The sequence below is a fragment of the Manis pentadactyla genome, chromosome 2 (genome assembly GCF_030020395.1).
Source record: "Manis pentadactyla isolate mManPen7 chromosome 2, mManPen7.hap1, whole genome shotgun sequence".
Taxonomy (NCBI): domain Eukaryota; kingdom Metazoa; phylum Chordata; class Mammalia; order Pholidota; family Manidae; genus Manis; species Manis pentadactyla.
In genome coordinates, this window is record NC_080020.1 from 223,124,685 (window position 1) to 223,141,176 (window position 16,492).

Genomic DNA, 16,492 nt, shown 5'->3' on the forward strand with positions numbered 1-16,492 from the left:
ACCAGAGTTGAAATAAATTGCCTACTTGGAGTTATAATTCTATGGGATGCTACATTTCCTGAAGACAATATTTTCTGGTCTTAAAAGAAAAAGAGATTGAAAAACAACTTACCTTCACATAGAGCTGCTGAAATTCTTCAAGATTCAGCCTCCCGCTTGGACAGTCCTTGAGGAACCCTTTGTACCACTGCTTGAGCTCATGTTCATTAAACTCGGTGCTCTTCACCAGGTCCTCCATCACTTCAGGGGCCAGTTTGCTATTCTGCTTCCCCATTCTGCCTGAAGAAAAGCAAATTAATGCAATTAGCGACGAGACTGTGATCATTTCAGACTTGATTAGGTGCTGAGCTGGAGTTCTGAGCAGTCCCTTGGTGCAAACCTTCTCCAGTGTGGCCAGTCAGTCTGCCCGTTGGCTTTCTTCTCTTCGGTATTCTAGAGAGGTGATGTGTCAAAAAGACTCTCCTCACACAGTTCAAGAGGAGGTAGAGCTCATCCTCCTCTATCATGGATCATCTTTCACATGGCATCGATTCCCAAACGGAAAGGCAATCACCCCTTTTAGGCACTTCATGCACAGTGTATGGAAACTATTTATATTCTCCTATGAATTTCAATTCATCCACACTTACAGCCTTAGTGCCGAATTCTACATAGTGGGATTATTGACACAAACAACAAAATGGTTTATAGCCAAATGATCAAAAAGTGACTTGGAAAATCTGATCAGCAATGGTATGGTAAGGAGTCTTGGTTGGTCTGGTTATAAAGTTGCAGATTTTTTATTCCCCCAAATGGAAACACCTCATTTTTATTAACTACGTTTATTCTCCTTCTCCTCTCTTTTTCAGAGACTTGCTTCCTACAACACTGCCTTCAGTGTTGACAAAGTCTTTACGGTTTTCTTGAGAGGTTGGTTGGTGAATTTCAATTGACATAATTTCATTCTGTTATTATTAAGTGATAGTACATTTAAAAAATAGTGTATAATATTACCTGTAATAATTATATGCCAGGTTGTATGGCCAACACCATAGTAGAGTGTGGGTGACTAGAGCCTAGGTTTGGAGTCATTCCCAATTTTTACCCCCGATCTGGACATTTACTATGTGTGTTACTTTGGGCAATATAATTAACTACTTTATCTTCAATTTCTTCCTTAATAAAATGTTTATAATAACAAACTCTTTCAGATTTACTGTGATGGCTAATTACAAAATAAGTAGGTAAACAAAGATTTAAAATACTCCAAAATTAAGATAGTTGTATTAGTGTAGAGACTTTAAGGATGATTTTTAAAAATTCCCTTTAAGGCTGTTTTATAACTTAAAAAAGAATGAAAAGAAAACCCAAATTAATCACAGATTGACATAAAAAGTCAAATTAAGCTTGAAAATCAGTGGGACCACCCGAATAAGGAAAGTCTTACAAGATCTTCAAAATCTTTTTAGAGGAGACTGAGTCAGGCTTTGAAGACTCTATTCAGGTGGACCTACTCCTTCAATGTTCTTGAAACAAATTCTCTTCCAGGCTCTAGGCAGGTTTAGATTTGTAATAGCTCAGAAGGGGTAATCTCATCACATACTTTGTTGTTATTTTTTTTTTTTACCTTCTTCTAAAACAGATTCCACACCCACTGTCAGTAATCTGCCTTAACTCTGAAAAATTCCTTCACCTCAATGAAACCAAACCATTCTTGCTATGTCCAAAGAAAGCTCCTTCTTGGCATTATGCCAACAGCATGCAACATGGTGAGAAAATACCAAACTCTTCTTTTTGAGGTAAGGACCTGAGGATCAGCAACTATGCCCGTTGTCATGGAGCTTCTCTACTTATTTTGCTCTTAATTTCAGGTTCTAAGTGTCTTATTAGGAACTGGTTCTTAATTATAGGTTACTGTGGGGTTCCACAGCTGGATATGGAAATCAAGTGGGTACTCAGGTGTCAGGTTTAATTAATCTGGGTAAGAAAACTGTAATTCATGGTTATCCTGATAAGCAAAAGATGTATTACCAAACCTTTTGGTACTTCATTTTGTTCTTTTCAGTAGAGAATTGTAAGTTTTCATTATTGAACTAGAATCTCACCTACCAACAATAGCTACTGAATATCGAGTGCTGGCTGTGAGGTAAGCACTGTTTTGAGCACTTCACGAACTTTTTCTCTAACCCTATGACAACTTAGTAGTAAGGATTACAGCAGCTCTGTTGTACAAGATCATCCAACTAATGCATGGCAGGGCTAGAATTTGAAGCATCAAGTCTCCAATGAACAATCACAGACACATAGATGGATAGAAGGCATTTCAGGAGAAGAAACAGGAAGGGCAAAAGCAGGAAGGCTTGAGAGGCTGAATCAGTGCCTCTCAGCACTGAAAGAAGGGATGAGAGAGGGATCAGTCACCTTGCCAGGCCCTTGTTTGGAAAAGTCTATTAGATTTACTAAAACTACAAGCCAGGAGTGAGTTAGCATTGATGATGGGAAATTAAGGGTTATTAAAGACCACCTCCCCCAGATGCTTCTAGAAGGTCAGCAACATGTCAGCTTCTCTCTTAGGCAAGAAGTTTGGATTCTCCATAGATCATTTATGACGACTTAAAATGTTCCAACTAATTGAGGAGAGGGTGGTCTCACACACACAGGGAGCATTGTCAGGACCACGAGTCACAGTTTTGGAGACTCATATGCATAGCTTCATGCTCCTTGGTTACAGGTCACGGTCAGCACCAGCATTCAGGTGTTCCAGCAATGGGTGAAGCGTGTAGAATATCAAGTTCTGGCCTGGCTTGGCATGGCACTGCCTTTACCAGATCTTGCTTGGTTAGTGATCTTCACTGGACTCTAACTCCAACCCACCTTCGGCATGGCCGCTTGAATGAATTTCTAAAGTATAAATCTTACCTTCAGATCCTCTCCCTAAGACCCTCAACAGCTCCCCATTCTTTACATGTTGCAGCCCTGACTCCCCTAGAGTGCAGGTAGCACAGGTACCACCTACTTGTATCCTCCCTCTCCACCAATCTGTCCTTTCACTTCCCGTGCCAGGCATAATCCACTCCCGCAGGCCCCAGGGCCTGCGTGCTTCCACAAGTCCATGCTTTGCACACACTGTTCTCTTCTACCCTTTTGCTCAGCAGACTTTTCCTTTAAGTCCTCTTGGCTCAATACCACCTCCTCCATGAAACCTTCATGGACTTTCCAAGGCTAACTTAAGTATCCTTTCTCCTAGGCATCTCTATTCCCCTGTAAAATCTTCCATGATTGTTATTTATTTCTTTACCGGATTGTTAGTTTCAGACAGAGGACTGTCTTTTATTTATCTTTGCATCTCTGGTACCTTATACTAGGTGCTCAATGAATATTTTTGAAGGAATGAATGAATAATAGGGACTGAGCCACTATGAAATCGGTACTCAAGGACCTTGTCACTGGTTTTCATCAAGTTACAGTATTTGGTATGTTTCTTTCTGGAAATATCAGTCTCATAATAATATACATATGAGCACATGAAGTCATAAATATAAATATAAATATAAAGTGCAGGAGCAGATGGGAGGAAAAGTATCATTTAACTGTAAGGAAAAGAGCCTGCTGTCCTGGAGATTTTTTCCTTGTCTATCTTCATCACCAAATGTTGAGCACCTTGAAGGCAGGGGCCATGTCATTTGTCTCAGTATCCTCAGTAGCTGGCATAACGGGGGTGCTTAGTAATGTGTGTAAATGAATGAAAGCACTGATGGGTGATTATTCCCTCCTATGCTCCTTTTGTTCTGTGGCTGCGGTATTATGGGCCAAACAGTATCTTTTATTATGGGACCAAGATGTCAGAAAGGGTGAAAAGGGCAGTAAAGCTTATCACATTCTCAATGAAAAAGATTCCATGACACAGTGTCGGCAGGGAGGGCATTATTGCTTCTAGTTGATTCTGTAATCATGGGCAAGATCCTTTTCTTTCTTTTTACTCAGTTTCTCCATTTGAAAAATGAGTGACTTGGACCAGATGAGCTTTAACAAATGAGCTTTAAGGCCCTTTTAAACCACCACTGGCTGATTTGCAACACAAGTTTTGTAAGTACGAAAATATGAGTTACAGACTTCAAATTGGTTTGTCTCAAAAAAGTCAGCACATGTTGGCTCTGTGGATTCTTTTACCTGAGAACCTGTCAGTACTTGAGCATTTCTTACCTAAGAAGGGAGGAGATAGACACTGGAGCATGTCATTGTTAAGCTAGGGTTCCAGGCTATGCAATAAAAACTCGCCCAGCCCCAAACTAAATAACTTCTCATGGTTTGAGTTGCAATAAAGACTCAGTGCTAGGCAGAAAACAGGACTGGAGGAGCAGCTCTGATGGGCAAGAGAACACAGCCAGAAACACTGATGCGCCCATGCTTGAGGAAAGCCCAGCACCCAATTGTAAATGATACCAGAAAAGACAACATTTTTATACACTACAATTTGCAAAAGGCTTTTGTGCAACAACATTTATCAGTATAACATTCCTATAAGAAAGAGATAATTATCATCCCCTTTTTACTGATGAGAAGTGTAAAGCATAGAGAGATGAAGTAATTTACCCTCACAACACCAGCTAGTAAAAAGCTTAATATAAAATGAACAAGTTCCGTCAAGCCCCACCGGTTTCCTAATACAGGCGATCATCTCCTCATGCCTGGATTCTGCAGTCACCTAACTGGTCTTCCTGCCTTCCGTTTTGCCCACTGCCTATCCACTACTTCCTACCCTGTTTTGAGAACAGGATTCCAGAGCAGAAGAGGCAGAGCTTGTAAGAGTGCCCTTAGGGGAGAACTGGGAGACTTCCTGGGGGAGGGAAGAGTCCCAGCAGGGGAGCAAAGAAGCACCCATGAGCACCTTTCCTCTGCAAACCCTTTTGATCTTAAAAAGGGTTCAAATAAAATGTGTGTGTGTGTGTGTGTGTGTGTGTGTGTGTGTTGCCCTGAGCTTGTCCCTAACCTGCTCTGAAATCTCACTGCAGCTCCTCAGGACACACCAAGGCCTGCTGGGTGTGATAAGGATGTAGACATCACACCCAGCTTCTCGCAGGCAATCTGGCCACCCGCCCGGCTGAATCTCGGTAGAGACTTGGGGCATGATACAGGGCTGTACTGCCTGGTGTGCAGACCCACAGCAGGATGAACAGGTTGATGGGGAAACAGCCCTGGAAATGGGCCAGAGCAGAGGATGGAAGCGCTTTAGGGGCTCAGGTTGGAGGCCTGTGAAATAGGCCGTGCTGGGGATGTCAATCGAAGTCGAACTGGTTCTAGGGTCAGATGACCTGGGTCAGGCTTGACTACTCCAGGGGCTCTTTCTGGGCCCCAGGTTTCTCACCTGCACAGTGGAAGAACTGGAAGTGGCTGGCCTCACTCTGTTTAGACTCCTACCCAGACTGTCCTTTCTTTTCCCTACTGCTTATCTAAATTTTACTCCTTCTGCAAGGCTCAGTTCTCATGCTGTCTTCTTGTGACACTTCTCCACAAACTCTCACCACTCTCCTCTTCTCCTTGTCCTTGACAACAAGGTTTTGTTTCAGTAATGACCCACGGCCTAGTAACTTTGGACAACCCAGTTTGGCAGACATTTACAGGCATCATCTATCAGCAAAGAAAGCCCCACGCTAAGCAGAGTGGGATAGAGACAGAAGACCTGCTCCAATCCTGAAGGGCTCAAAGCTGAGTACAGGAGACAGTCCCACCTCTTGGAACATGGGGCTGATCTGATGCACCTATGGGGGCAAAGACACATGGAACAGAAAGACAAGTTCCCGCAGATCAGGCGACGTCATGTGTGTCTGCTCCCCAGGTCAAAACTCTTCAAGACTGTGTCCCAAATTCGCCTGAACACAAAGAATCATCTCTGATGATTCTGTTAAAAATACACCTACATGAGATTCTCCCTTGGAAGGATATCTGTGCTTTTATGCTTTTAACAAGCAGCTCAGATGACGATGATCCTCAGTCAATTTGGGAAGAGCCAGTGAAAACACATGATTGAAAATCAAGGTAGATGAGCTGAGAAGAACGCACCCAAAGCAGCACAGACGTGGCCTGAGCTCTCTGATTCCTCACTGCCTCCACCTGGCCTCCCTGATATGGCTCCACATCCTTTTGCAGAGGGCCAGCTGTAAGGACTCAAACATCACACAACTGCAGAAGACCAAAGCTTGAAAAGATTTGAAAAGGGCTCCTCTGTTTTAAGTCCGACACTCTCCAAGATCAACTAAGGGCAGAGTCTGGATGAGAAGCCCTGTCTCCCGACCTGGCTGGGTGATCCCCACCTCCCACCCACAGCGTGTGGTGCTCATGCCAAACACTCAAAGCCTGTGCGCCAGGAGGCGTGTTTATCTCCGTGCCAGCATGTTGAAACAATCCCCACCACCACTCCTCTCGGGTCCTATAAACAAATGACATTAGGTCTCTAGTTTCCAGAGGCTGTCAAAACAACCCTGAAAACCAAGCCTCAAAGCTGCCCAGCACATCGTGTGGGGTTTTCTTTTTTAATAAAGGCAACTACCTGGCTCCTTCTGCTCGTCTCTTCTCCATCCTCCCAAAGCCAAGTGCTCCCAAGCCCCCATCTCCTGGGGGCAAGATGAGTGTTGTTCACAAGCCTGCTGTCTTCCATGCCATCTCTGGGGACCAGAGCAACTTCAGAAAAGGGGAGAAGTCCTTTCTCACTGCATTCTCTTGTGACATTAGTTGAAAACCTGAATCTCGTGGACTTATAGCTACATTTCTGGCCTGCAAGCATGAAACAGGCAGGTGGCATGTCCTTGGGGGCTCAAGATAAGGCACGGGTATTACTTGCTGTGTAATAAATGAGGAAAAATGTTTTCATGGCAGTGGCAGGGGCACCATTAGAGCAAGTGACAAGAGTTCCATTCCAGAAGGTATAATAAATGCATGAAGGTAAAGGCGGAGTGGGCCCCAGGGATCAACCTTCTGATCCAACACCTTTGTTTTTCTGGAGGAGGCCCAGGGAGTTAGATGACTCATGCCAGGGAACAGAGCAAGTTAGTAACAGGGCCCAGCAGTGCCCTGGCTCTGAGCCTCAGCAACAGCTCAGGGGCTGTGGCAATGCCTGGGCCTGTGATCCTTGGGCACTGAGATGGGTCCCAGGCTCTGCAGGATTGGAGAGAGGCAATCCATGTCCCTGTGGCCAGGGCATGGAGAGTGGGCTCCCTCCCCAGGCCCGCTCCAGCAGCTTTCAGCCACGTTCCTGCATGAGGGGTCCCTCTACAGTTCTCGGCTGAGAGCCTGAAGGGACCCTGGCACCTTGGCTGGGTGGGACAGCCCTGACTCAGGACGAGAGCCATCAGCGGACACGAGCCCTTGGATCTAACCGGATGGTTCCAAACTGAATCCCACCTGATAACTAGGTGGCCAGGTGCTCAGGAACTCTGAACTGCAAGGGGTCACGTAGCCCGATCAGCCTTGGGGGTCAGACTCAACCTGACGCAGACTCAACTGCATCTTGTCTCTGACCAGTCTATGTGTTTCCTCTCTTTCCAGGCACAAAGACCAGTTCTCGAGGGCCTGGAGAATGAAACTTTGACTTGGTGCCCAGGTACTACCCACCCTGGTGCCCAGGTGCTGGAGGCTATGACTTTGGAAACATTTCTACTGAGACTCAGTTTCCCTTTCATCACACCTTGCAGGTTCCCTTCTCATTCTATTGGGATCCAGTGTCTCTTCTATTTTTCACTTGGATTTAGTTTAATGGGGAAATAAAGTGTTCTGGAGTCAGACCTGGGAGCAAACAATGTTCCTGCTGCATACATGGTGTAGGGCTTACGGTAAGTTACTTAGCCTATTGGAGCCTTGGTTTCCTCACTTGTTAAATGGAAATAATGACATTTGCTCACAAGGTTGTAAAGAGAATGAATGAGAAACACATTTAATTTCTTCCAACAGTGCCTTCCATGTAGCAGGTGCTCAACCAACAGTAGCTATTATTATCCTCATCACGGTATCCAGCAAACTGAGCTGCTCCAGAAGATGGGAAGGCAGACATTTCAAAATTCTGCCTGAATATCTGGGAGTCGTCATAACCTTGATACCTAGCACCAGGTCTAATATGTATCAACGGAAGTATCAAGTTGTGAAACCTGAAGATTCTACTGTGGTCCTATTTACTCTCCTTCTTCTAAGTAAAAGTGCTTCATACTGGACCCAACAGAGTCAAGTCATCTGAGGACCCCACAGCCCCGAGTAAGCATCAACTGTCTGGTGAAGTTTCCAGCCAATTCCTCACTCACCCACTGAACACAAGTGTGAGCTGATTAATAGCTGGTAAACCTTTCATCTGGGAGTGTTTCAAGCAGCCACCCACTTTTCTGCATCTTATTTTTACTTCTCTGTGAGTCTTGTCTCTGACCATTCTATGTGTTTCTGAGCACTGATTTCCATGAAAGGAAATGGGCCATCTCTGGCAGTGTTAGAATCTCACTTAGTTCTGTGAGATATCCGAGGAAATGCTTTCATTAATAATCACAGCCTTCTGTCCAACAGATTGCATTCGAGGCTGAGCTGCCAAGTCCCAGTGGGGAAGGACCGTGGCCCTTATCTCAGAGTAGCAGGAGCTGCAAAGGAGAAGCACAGAACAGCCACTGACGTCACCGGCACATCCCCAGTCCCAGGGCGAAGAGCACCCTCAAAGCATCGCTGGTGCAAGCCCTCTGCTTGCTCTCAGTTACGACGTGGACATGCTGAGGGGTGAGTGACATGTCATCCACTGCTAGGGCCGAGTCACTCAGGTCTGACTCTCATGGTTTTTCCCCTCTGAGAGCTGTTTGCACTTACCATGTCCCTAAATTATTATCTCTACGGTAATTGTAAAAAGTACTATAAATCATGGGTTTGGGACTTAGATACAGACACTTTTGAAATTCTCACATAAAGGTGGTTTCATAAAAGTAAAAGGTTTTATTTGAAGGACATATAATGCTAAAAATTCATCCATTCACTCACTTATTCAACAAACTTTTACTCGCTATTATCACATATTATAAAGATAAATATGGCTCCCAAGTCTATCTCTAGGGCAAGCTTTATCAATAGATGATATATCTACCTGACTGCATTTCCACCTTTATATCCTACAAGCACACCAAACTCAACATTTCGTCCTGTGCTCCTTTCGGAGTAAATGGCCTACCTTCTGCCCAGGGTCTCAGTCACAGCCTGGGGATGACCCAGGACTCTGCCCTCTTCATATTCCTGTATCTAATCAATCAGCAAGTTCAGTAGTTTGTAGCTTCTACCTCATAACTCTCAAATTCCATCTACCTCTCTTTGCTGCCACTATCTTAGTTAAGGCCATCATCATCTCTCACTTTCATTATTACAATGGCCTCCTAACTTGCTTCCCCATCTACAGTCTTGCTTTCCTGAAGCCCATCTTTCACACCATACCCAAAATGACTTTCCTAAAACACCAACCCCAGTGATGTCCCTGCCCCGCCTAAGCCCTTCAGCGGCCTCCCATCATATCCACTCTGGATCCAGTCCTCAGCACGGCCCTCAAGACCAGCTCACTTGTGCCCACTCTGCTCCCCACCCAGGAACTCTCTTCTCTTCCCTCCCCTAGCTCCCATGCTGTGCTCCAACTTGCTATCATAATCTCAAGTCCCCCTGGTTGTGTGCTAGCTGTGCCTTTTGCATTGATGGCAGTTCCCATTAGCTTTGCTTTGGGCCTCTAGGAAACTCCATTCACAGATGAGGCACCTCATGTCTGGTGAGTACATCATCTGGCTTCCTCTTTGGTATACTGACTGTGAGCACTGCTGTCTCCACGTCGCCTGCCACAGTGTGGTCCCTGGAAGGCATGTCTGCCCTCTCACTGGACTGGGCTTCCTCAAGGCAGAATGACTGTCATGTTTGCCTCAGCACCAGTTCAGAGCCTACTCCTGAGCAGGTGCCCAGAAACACTGTTGAAGCAACTAACCACAATGTGATCCCTGTGAACACAGAGCTAGAGCTTATCAGCTGCATGATAAGAGAGAATGTACGAAACAGAGATCACAGATGACTGCGACGTGCCATCAGGGAGAGACCAGCAAAGCGTTGAGAGAGAGAGATGAGGAGAGGAACAGAAAAGAAACGAGGGGGGACCTCAGGGAATCAGTAACAAGAGCATATTAGGAGCTGAAAATTGGGTGAAGCATTTTTTTACAAAGTGGTCCTTCAAAATTATCTCAAGAAAATAATCACAGAAGTCCACAGAGATGTATATACGAGCATGTTTATCCCAGCATTGTTTAAAACAACAAAAAATTATCTGTTTTAAAAATGACTTAAATGTCCATCATAGGAAACTGGTTAGATTTTTGGTAGAACCACACAGTGGAAATTATGAAGCCATTAAAAGTGGTAATGCAGATATACATTGACTGACTTGGACTGGTATTGACTCAATGTCACTTATTTAAATTAAAACACATAAATATACAAAACAAGTACATATTTTCTAAGATAAATGCTTACCGGAGGACATGTATTAAATACAATGGAATGGAGGAGGGGAATGAAGTGAGTACCGGAGACAAAAGATATGTAATAAAGCACAAGAGGGGTTTTCTATAGACAATGATAACAGCATGCATGAACAGAGGTGTATGATCAACATAAGTGTGCCCTTGAGGTCTGAAAAGGAGAAGATATTACAATAAACTGTTAAGTAAAAAAAAGCAACTTACGAAAGAGAATGTGGGGTATCACCTTGGTTTTGCTCCATACACACGCTCAATCTTGGGAGCAGAGCATGGGCAATACACAATTTACATTAAAATCTTAACAGTGGCTATACTGCTGGCAGTATAATGGTAGTATTTCACTCCTCAACACCTTTCTGAACTTTTTATGAAGAGCACATATAACATTTATAATAAAAAATACATATTTATAATTTCACCAAACAAAATGTCTTTTGTTTACAAAACAATCAGTCTCAGGAATCCTGGAAAGAGAACTCCTGCGGTACTTTCAGTTAAAGCCAAGCCCTTTCAGTTAATTCCAGTAATATTTCCAGGTTTACTTGCAAGGCCAAAGACCCTTAGTTCTGAGGCCCACCTGGTTAGCACTGGATGGAGATGAACAAGGAAGACAAACTAGGGAGAACCCTGAGACTACCACCTGCTCACCTGTTTTAGCAACTTGGAGAAGCAGTGATGGATGGGGAGACACTGTGCATGCGTGTGTGTGTGTGTGTGTGTGTGTGTGTTGGACAGGGTGGGGAGGGTCCCTCCATCAGAGTCCCTGACCCTCAGGAACTCTCCCATTGAGACCAATGTTAACAATATCAATTTCAGTGTGTTATCATGAAGTTTAAATGAGATGTGAGATAGGAAAGAGCTTTGTAAATGCTAAAGCACTATCCAATGTTCATTATAATGATTCAAATTCAAATTCAAATGATGGAAAACTCAAAGAAAAATATGATCCTATAGATCATCATTTTTGAGTGTTAATGCCAGATCTAGGATTGTCCAAGGAGGTCTAAGAAGGTGAAGGGAAGCAAAATCACCACACCAAAATATGCCTCTTTAGCATAAAAATTATTTTAGGTCAATTACTTTTGAGGACCAGCACACAGAGGACAATCTTTGAGAAAAAAAGCAAGTCAAAATTACCCTTCTGAAGGAGACATTTATATTTGTAGTGGAAATCATTTGTAAGGGTGTCTCCCTCCCTGTACCAGGAAGAGGAGGATGACTAAATCTCAAGAAACTCTTATTAATGGAGAAGACACTAACCTAAATCTGCAGGACAACCATACCTTTGTTTACTGTGCTTTGCCTGATAGCCTCCCCACTTACATCTTTCGCTTTTAGCTGGAGATAGTACCTAAGGTGGTGGCTCAGGCCATTTCAGAGTTACTCAGTTTTCCTAGGTATACCCCAGGTCTACAGGAGGTATACATGTTATTAAACTTCTGTTTTTCTCCTATCAATCTGGTTTTTATCATGGGAGTGGGGTGTGGGAGGTCTTAGCCAAGAACCTAGAAGGGTAGAGGGAAAATTATATTTCCTTCTCTACAAAGGCTTTGGAAAGAATAGCATCTCTGGATGGATGTGTGGATCTGCCTTCCCTGACCTGTTTCTAGGAAATAAGGAAATGGTGATTCACCTAAATTTGAAGCCCACTATCTGAGTACTCAGTCTGGAACTGTGGGCCACAAAATCTTCGACATCTTCAGGAAAAGTTTTCCAGGGCCCTCCCAACTGGGCTGAGTGGGTTTCCTGTGCTTTGTTAGGTTCATGGGACCCTACCTTTCCCTAAAGCACCAGAGCTGGCTTTCAGAAATGAACTCTGCCAGCGTCTTCCTGTGTGACCTTAGCAAAAGTCAGCTTCCCTTTGAGCTTCAGTTCCTTCATCTCCAAAAGTTCTCTGAAAGTGTCCACTGCACCCAATTCACCGGGTATCGTAAGGAGCAAACCACTGAGGCAGTTTGTAAATTGTAAAATTGTTTCCAGCTAGTGCACTTGCCAGGACATCTCGGGAAAGAAAACAGGACATATATATATATGGAAAGATATACGGAAAGAAGCGGGTTTTGTTAGGCAGGGATGAAGATGGGGAGTAAAATGCAAATCCCAGGCATGAAGGAACAAAGACACTGGTCCGTGAGCAGCTGACAGAAGGTTCACAAAGAAGAAGCTGGAGGGAGAGGAAGCGCCATGTGTCTCTTCTGGTCTTTGGGAGGTAGATGCAAAGGGCACATTTACCAAAGGCTGCTGCAGGAGTGCTGACCCTTTCCGGTGAAGTTCCTGGCTTTGATGTGTTTCCAGCTCTGACTTGCGGTCAACCCTGTCCTTACGGGGCCTCTGTGAGCCATCCAGCAAGGCTGGAACAAAGCACCTTATTGTGGCGCATGAAAAATATCTTGGCTAAAAGGGACAATGCCAAGGCTGAGAGAGCTAAAATTAGACCTTCCGGTTCTATCTGGCAGTTGTGTGCACAGGCTGCCTCCCTCCCGGCTGTGGGCCTTCTGAGAGCACAGGTAACGTGCAGAAGGAGAGAAATCATTGCTTCCTCTGGCGCCCTGTGGGGATGACACATGCTTCGGGGCCTGTGTCACTGCCACTTGGAGCAGTATATTGATTAACACTTAGTTTGAAGGAATATGTTTCTACATTAGCTCATTTACAGCTCATTTGCTCCTTACCATTAATCTAATGCCTTCCATCTTAAAACCAAAAGGAAATCTTGGCAATGATATATTTGAACCTTATATGTACCTTTACCTAAGAATTTACAGCTTCACCTCTGTAATCACTGCAGAACCGAAAGAACCACTTCTAAGAACTGTCTGGCATGCTGCGCAGTGGTGTCACCTCCAGGGCAGGGCAGGGCCTGGAGTTAGATGAGGCGAGATCCCCGGCTCTAACACTCGGGTTAGCTGGTGCCTTCGGGAAAGTTACTGTCCTGTTCATTCCACTTTAAATTGTGTATGTTAATAACTACCTCGAAACATGAAATGAAATAATCTACATGACTGATATTTAGCAGTAATAATCATAGCTTATATTATCAAGTGCTTACCCTGTGTTCGTGGATTCTACACCTTATCTTTACAATAATTTATGAAGTAGATATCACTAGGGCTCATTTGACACTTGAGGAAAAATAAGGCTTAGTTAAATTTAAGAAATTTGCCAAGATCATAGAGCAACAAAATGATGGAGCTGAGAAGTGAACCGTGGAGGGCTCTTACTTAGTGTCAGCTCCTCCGCCTTGCTAAAGAGAATGAAAAACAGCACTTACCAGGATAAAAACGGTTACTTCAGTGTGAGGTTCACCTTTCTCCCTCCTTGCCTGGTCTGCCCTGATCTCTACGTGTATTTACTGAAGTGAGGGCTACCCTGAGGCTTATTCAGTTATTCCACGATTGCCTGCTTCTGGCCCTCAGAAAGGGGGTGGAGTTGGGAAGGGTTTTGGATGCTAAATACAGGAGCAGCAGTTGAAGGAACTGGGAATGTTTAGCCTGGGGAGGCAAAGACTCAGGAGAGGAAATGTGCGCTCTCCTAGAGTAAGTGAAGAATTTACTGGCACAATACTGGACACACAGATCAGTGTAAGAGAATGGAGAGTTTAGATATAGATCTGGCTGTACATAATTCATGTATGATCAAGGAAGCTTTTCAGAACAAAGGGGAAAGGAAATACAGTTTTGTAAGTCATGCCATCAACGCTTGATAGCAATTTGGTGAAAAAGCAAGTCAGAATCTACCACATATACCGTCTTTTAAAATATCATTAATGTTTTGAATAAGCAGTTTATTATAAAAATTAAATCAAAGAAAACTAAATGAAACTGAGAATGTTAGACAAAATGTAACTACACATAGCTTTATATATACATGTAAACACATAGCTTTATATGTAAAGCAAATACCAATTACTAAAGAAACCATCAGAATCAGAAGAGATGAACAAATAAAGTGGGAATAAGTATTTCATACCAGAGGAGACACAAATAGCAAACAGACCCACAGAAACATGTTTAACCTATTTATTAAGATTAAGTTAGATTTTCTTTCTTTTTTTTTAGGTTAGACTTTCTAAACATAAAAGCAAACATCCAGCCAAAACCATAAAAGATAGAATTGAAAAATATAATTACATAAATTCCAAGTTTAGGGAGTTTAACAACACGAGAAAAAAGGCAAATATCAAAATGGGAATAAATATGCATAAATGTCTTTTAAGTATAAAAGATGCTTAAAAATAAATGGGAAGTGAATATGTTAGAAATCTGGACAACAAACATGGACAAAATATGAACAATAGATGAAATATCAATGGCTAACTTTAATCCTACAAATAATCAAAAATGGTAAAATTACATGTTGGTACAACCCACTAGAAAATACTAAATATCAAGACACATTAAATAACAACACTTTTGATTCAAGGAGAAGCTAAAGAAATAATCCAATATTTAAAGAAATAGTTGATTATTTAAATAAATAATACATGGGGATATAGTTACCATTTATTTAATAATAGTAAAAACTCTAGAACTATAGCCATTCCCCGTTAGCAAAATGGATAGTAAGGTTTGGCATGTTAACTCAATGGAATGTAAAATTGTAAATACCATGTTGAAACATGGCAAATTACTTATGCTATGATAAATGGAAAACAGCACAAATGTTGAATCTGCAGTGTCATTACAGCTATTTACTGCAAAATATCAAGTCAGTTGTTTTCCTCTCTATAAATCAATAAAAAGTGTAGACTATGTTCTAAAATCATGCTATGTATGAGGATATGGAGATAAATAGGAAGTTGCTTATGTCCTGTAGAAACCAATGACCCAGTGGAAGAGACAAATAATATGTAAAATATTTAATTGCATTTTATAATATGGAGTGATAAGCACATTCCTAAAATGTAAAAATTCTATGGTAACACATTAATGTTAAATAAGATCGCCGATAGTTTACCATATTAACTTGCATTAGAATTTGAGAACTTGTGAAAATCTTTGAAAAATCTAATTAATCTTCCCTATTATAAAGTTGAAAAGGCTGAGGTCCAGAGATAGTAAATAACTAGTTTATTTATTTAGTTTTGATCAATGCTTCCCTTTTCCCAATGAAAAACTGAGGCCTTGAGAAGACATAAGCTTTTTCTAAGAACATCTGTGGAAGACCTAGTTCCAGAGCCCATCTTCTGATTGCAAACCCAATTTTTTCTTCAAATGCAGCTTTTACCTAGAGCCCGTTAACAAAAACACCAAGGAGGTGACTAAAGAAGTGAGATACTTGGGCTATTTAAATTCTAGAGAAGCACAAAGCAATAGAGTACATAGAGGGCACGACTTCATCTGTCTCAATAATTTAGGAAGAGGGCATGAGTTTGCAAGCCCATGTCAGAAACTTAAGAGTCTGTATATGTTTCTCCATTCCTTGAACCCTAGTTCCGGTTAGTCAGAAATTCTGTCATGACTAACTATGGACCCTTCTTCTACATTCCATCCCATTGACTCTATTTTACTTCAGACATTACTTTTTTTGCAACAACTACCAAATTAGTCTTCCTGTCTGCAATCTCTACCTTTCAGATTTATTCTTGACATTGCTACCATATTGATTTTACTAGAATAAATGCCTGACTACTTCAGGCCTTCAATGCCTCCTTGTTGCAAAGTCCAAATTCCTTTGTAAGACCCACAGGGACCACCATAATCTTGCCTGTGCCTTTCTTTCCAGTTTTATTTCTTCTTACTCTTTCTCATATACCCAGACTCATGCTCACATTGAATTTGCATTTTCAAAAATGTTTCAGTATCTTATCAGGCCTCCCTTAGCATAGTAGGCACTTGTTGAATGAAAAAATGAGATGAAAGAGACCTGATAGATATTTCTTAATGACATCTATACCTGGGCTAAATAATCTTCTCTAGCCATAAACTCAGTAAGGATGTGTACAATGTCTGTCCTGCTCACTGTTGGATATCCAACATTTAAAAGTTGAA

At 42.5% G+C, this 16,492-nt stretch overlaps 1 protein-coding gene across 2 annotated transcripts in view; it reads right to left on the reverse strand.

Annotated features, from left to right (window-relative positions):
* VSNL1 (visinin like 1) overlaps positions 1–16,492 on the reverse strand; it is a 96,917-nt gene that overhangs the window by 51,744 nt on the left and 28,681 nt on the right. For both annotated transcript variants that reach the window (XM_036881843.2, XM_036881842.2), the window contains exon 2: positions 113–279. In XM_036881843.2, coding sequence (XP_036737738.1) covers positions 113–274 — 162 coding nt within the window. In that variant the 5' untranslated portion in view covers positions 275–279. The remainder of the gene's footprint in view (positions 1–112; positions 280–16,492) is intronic.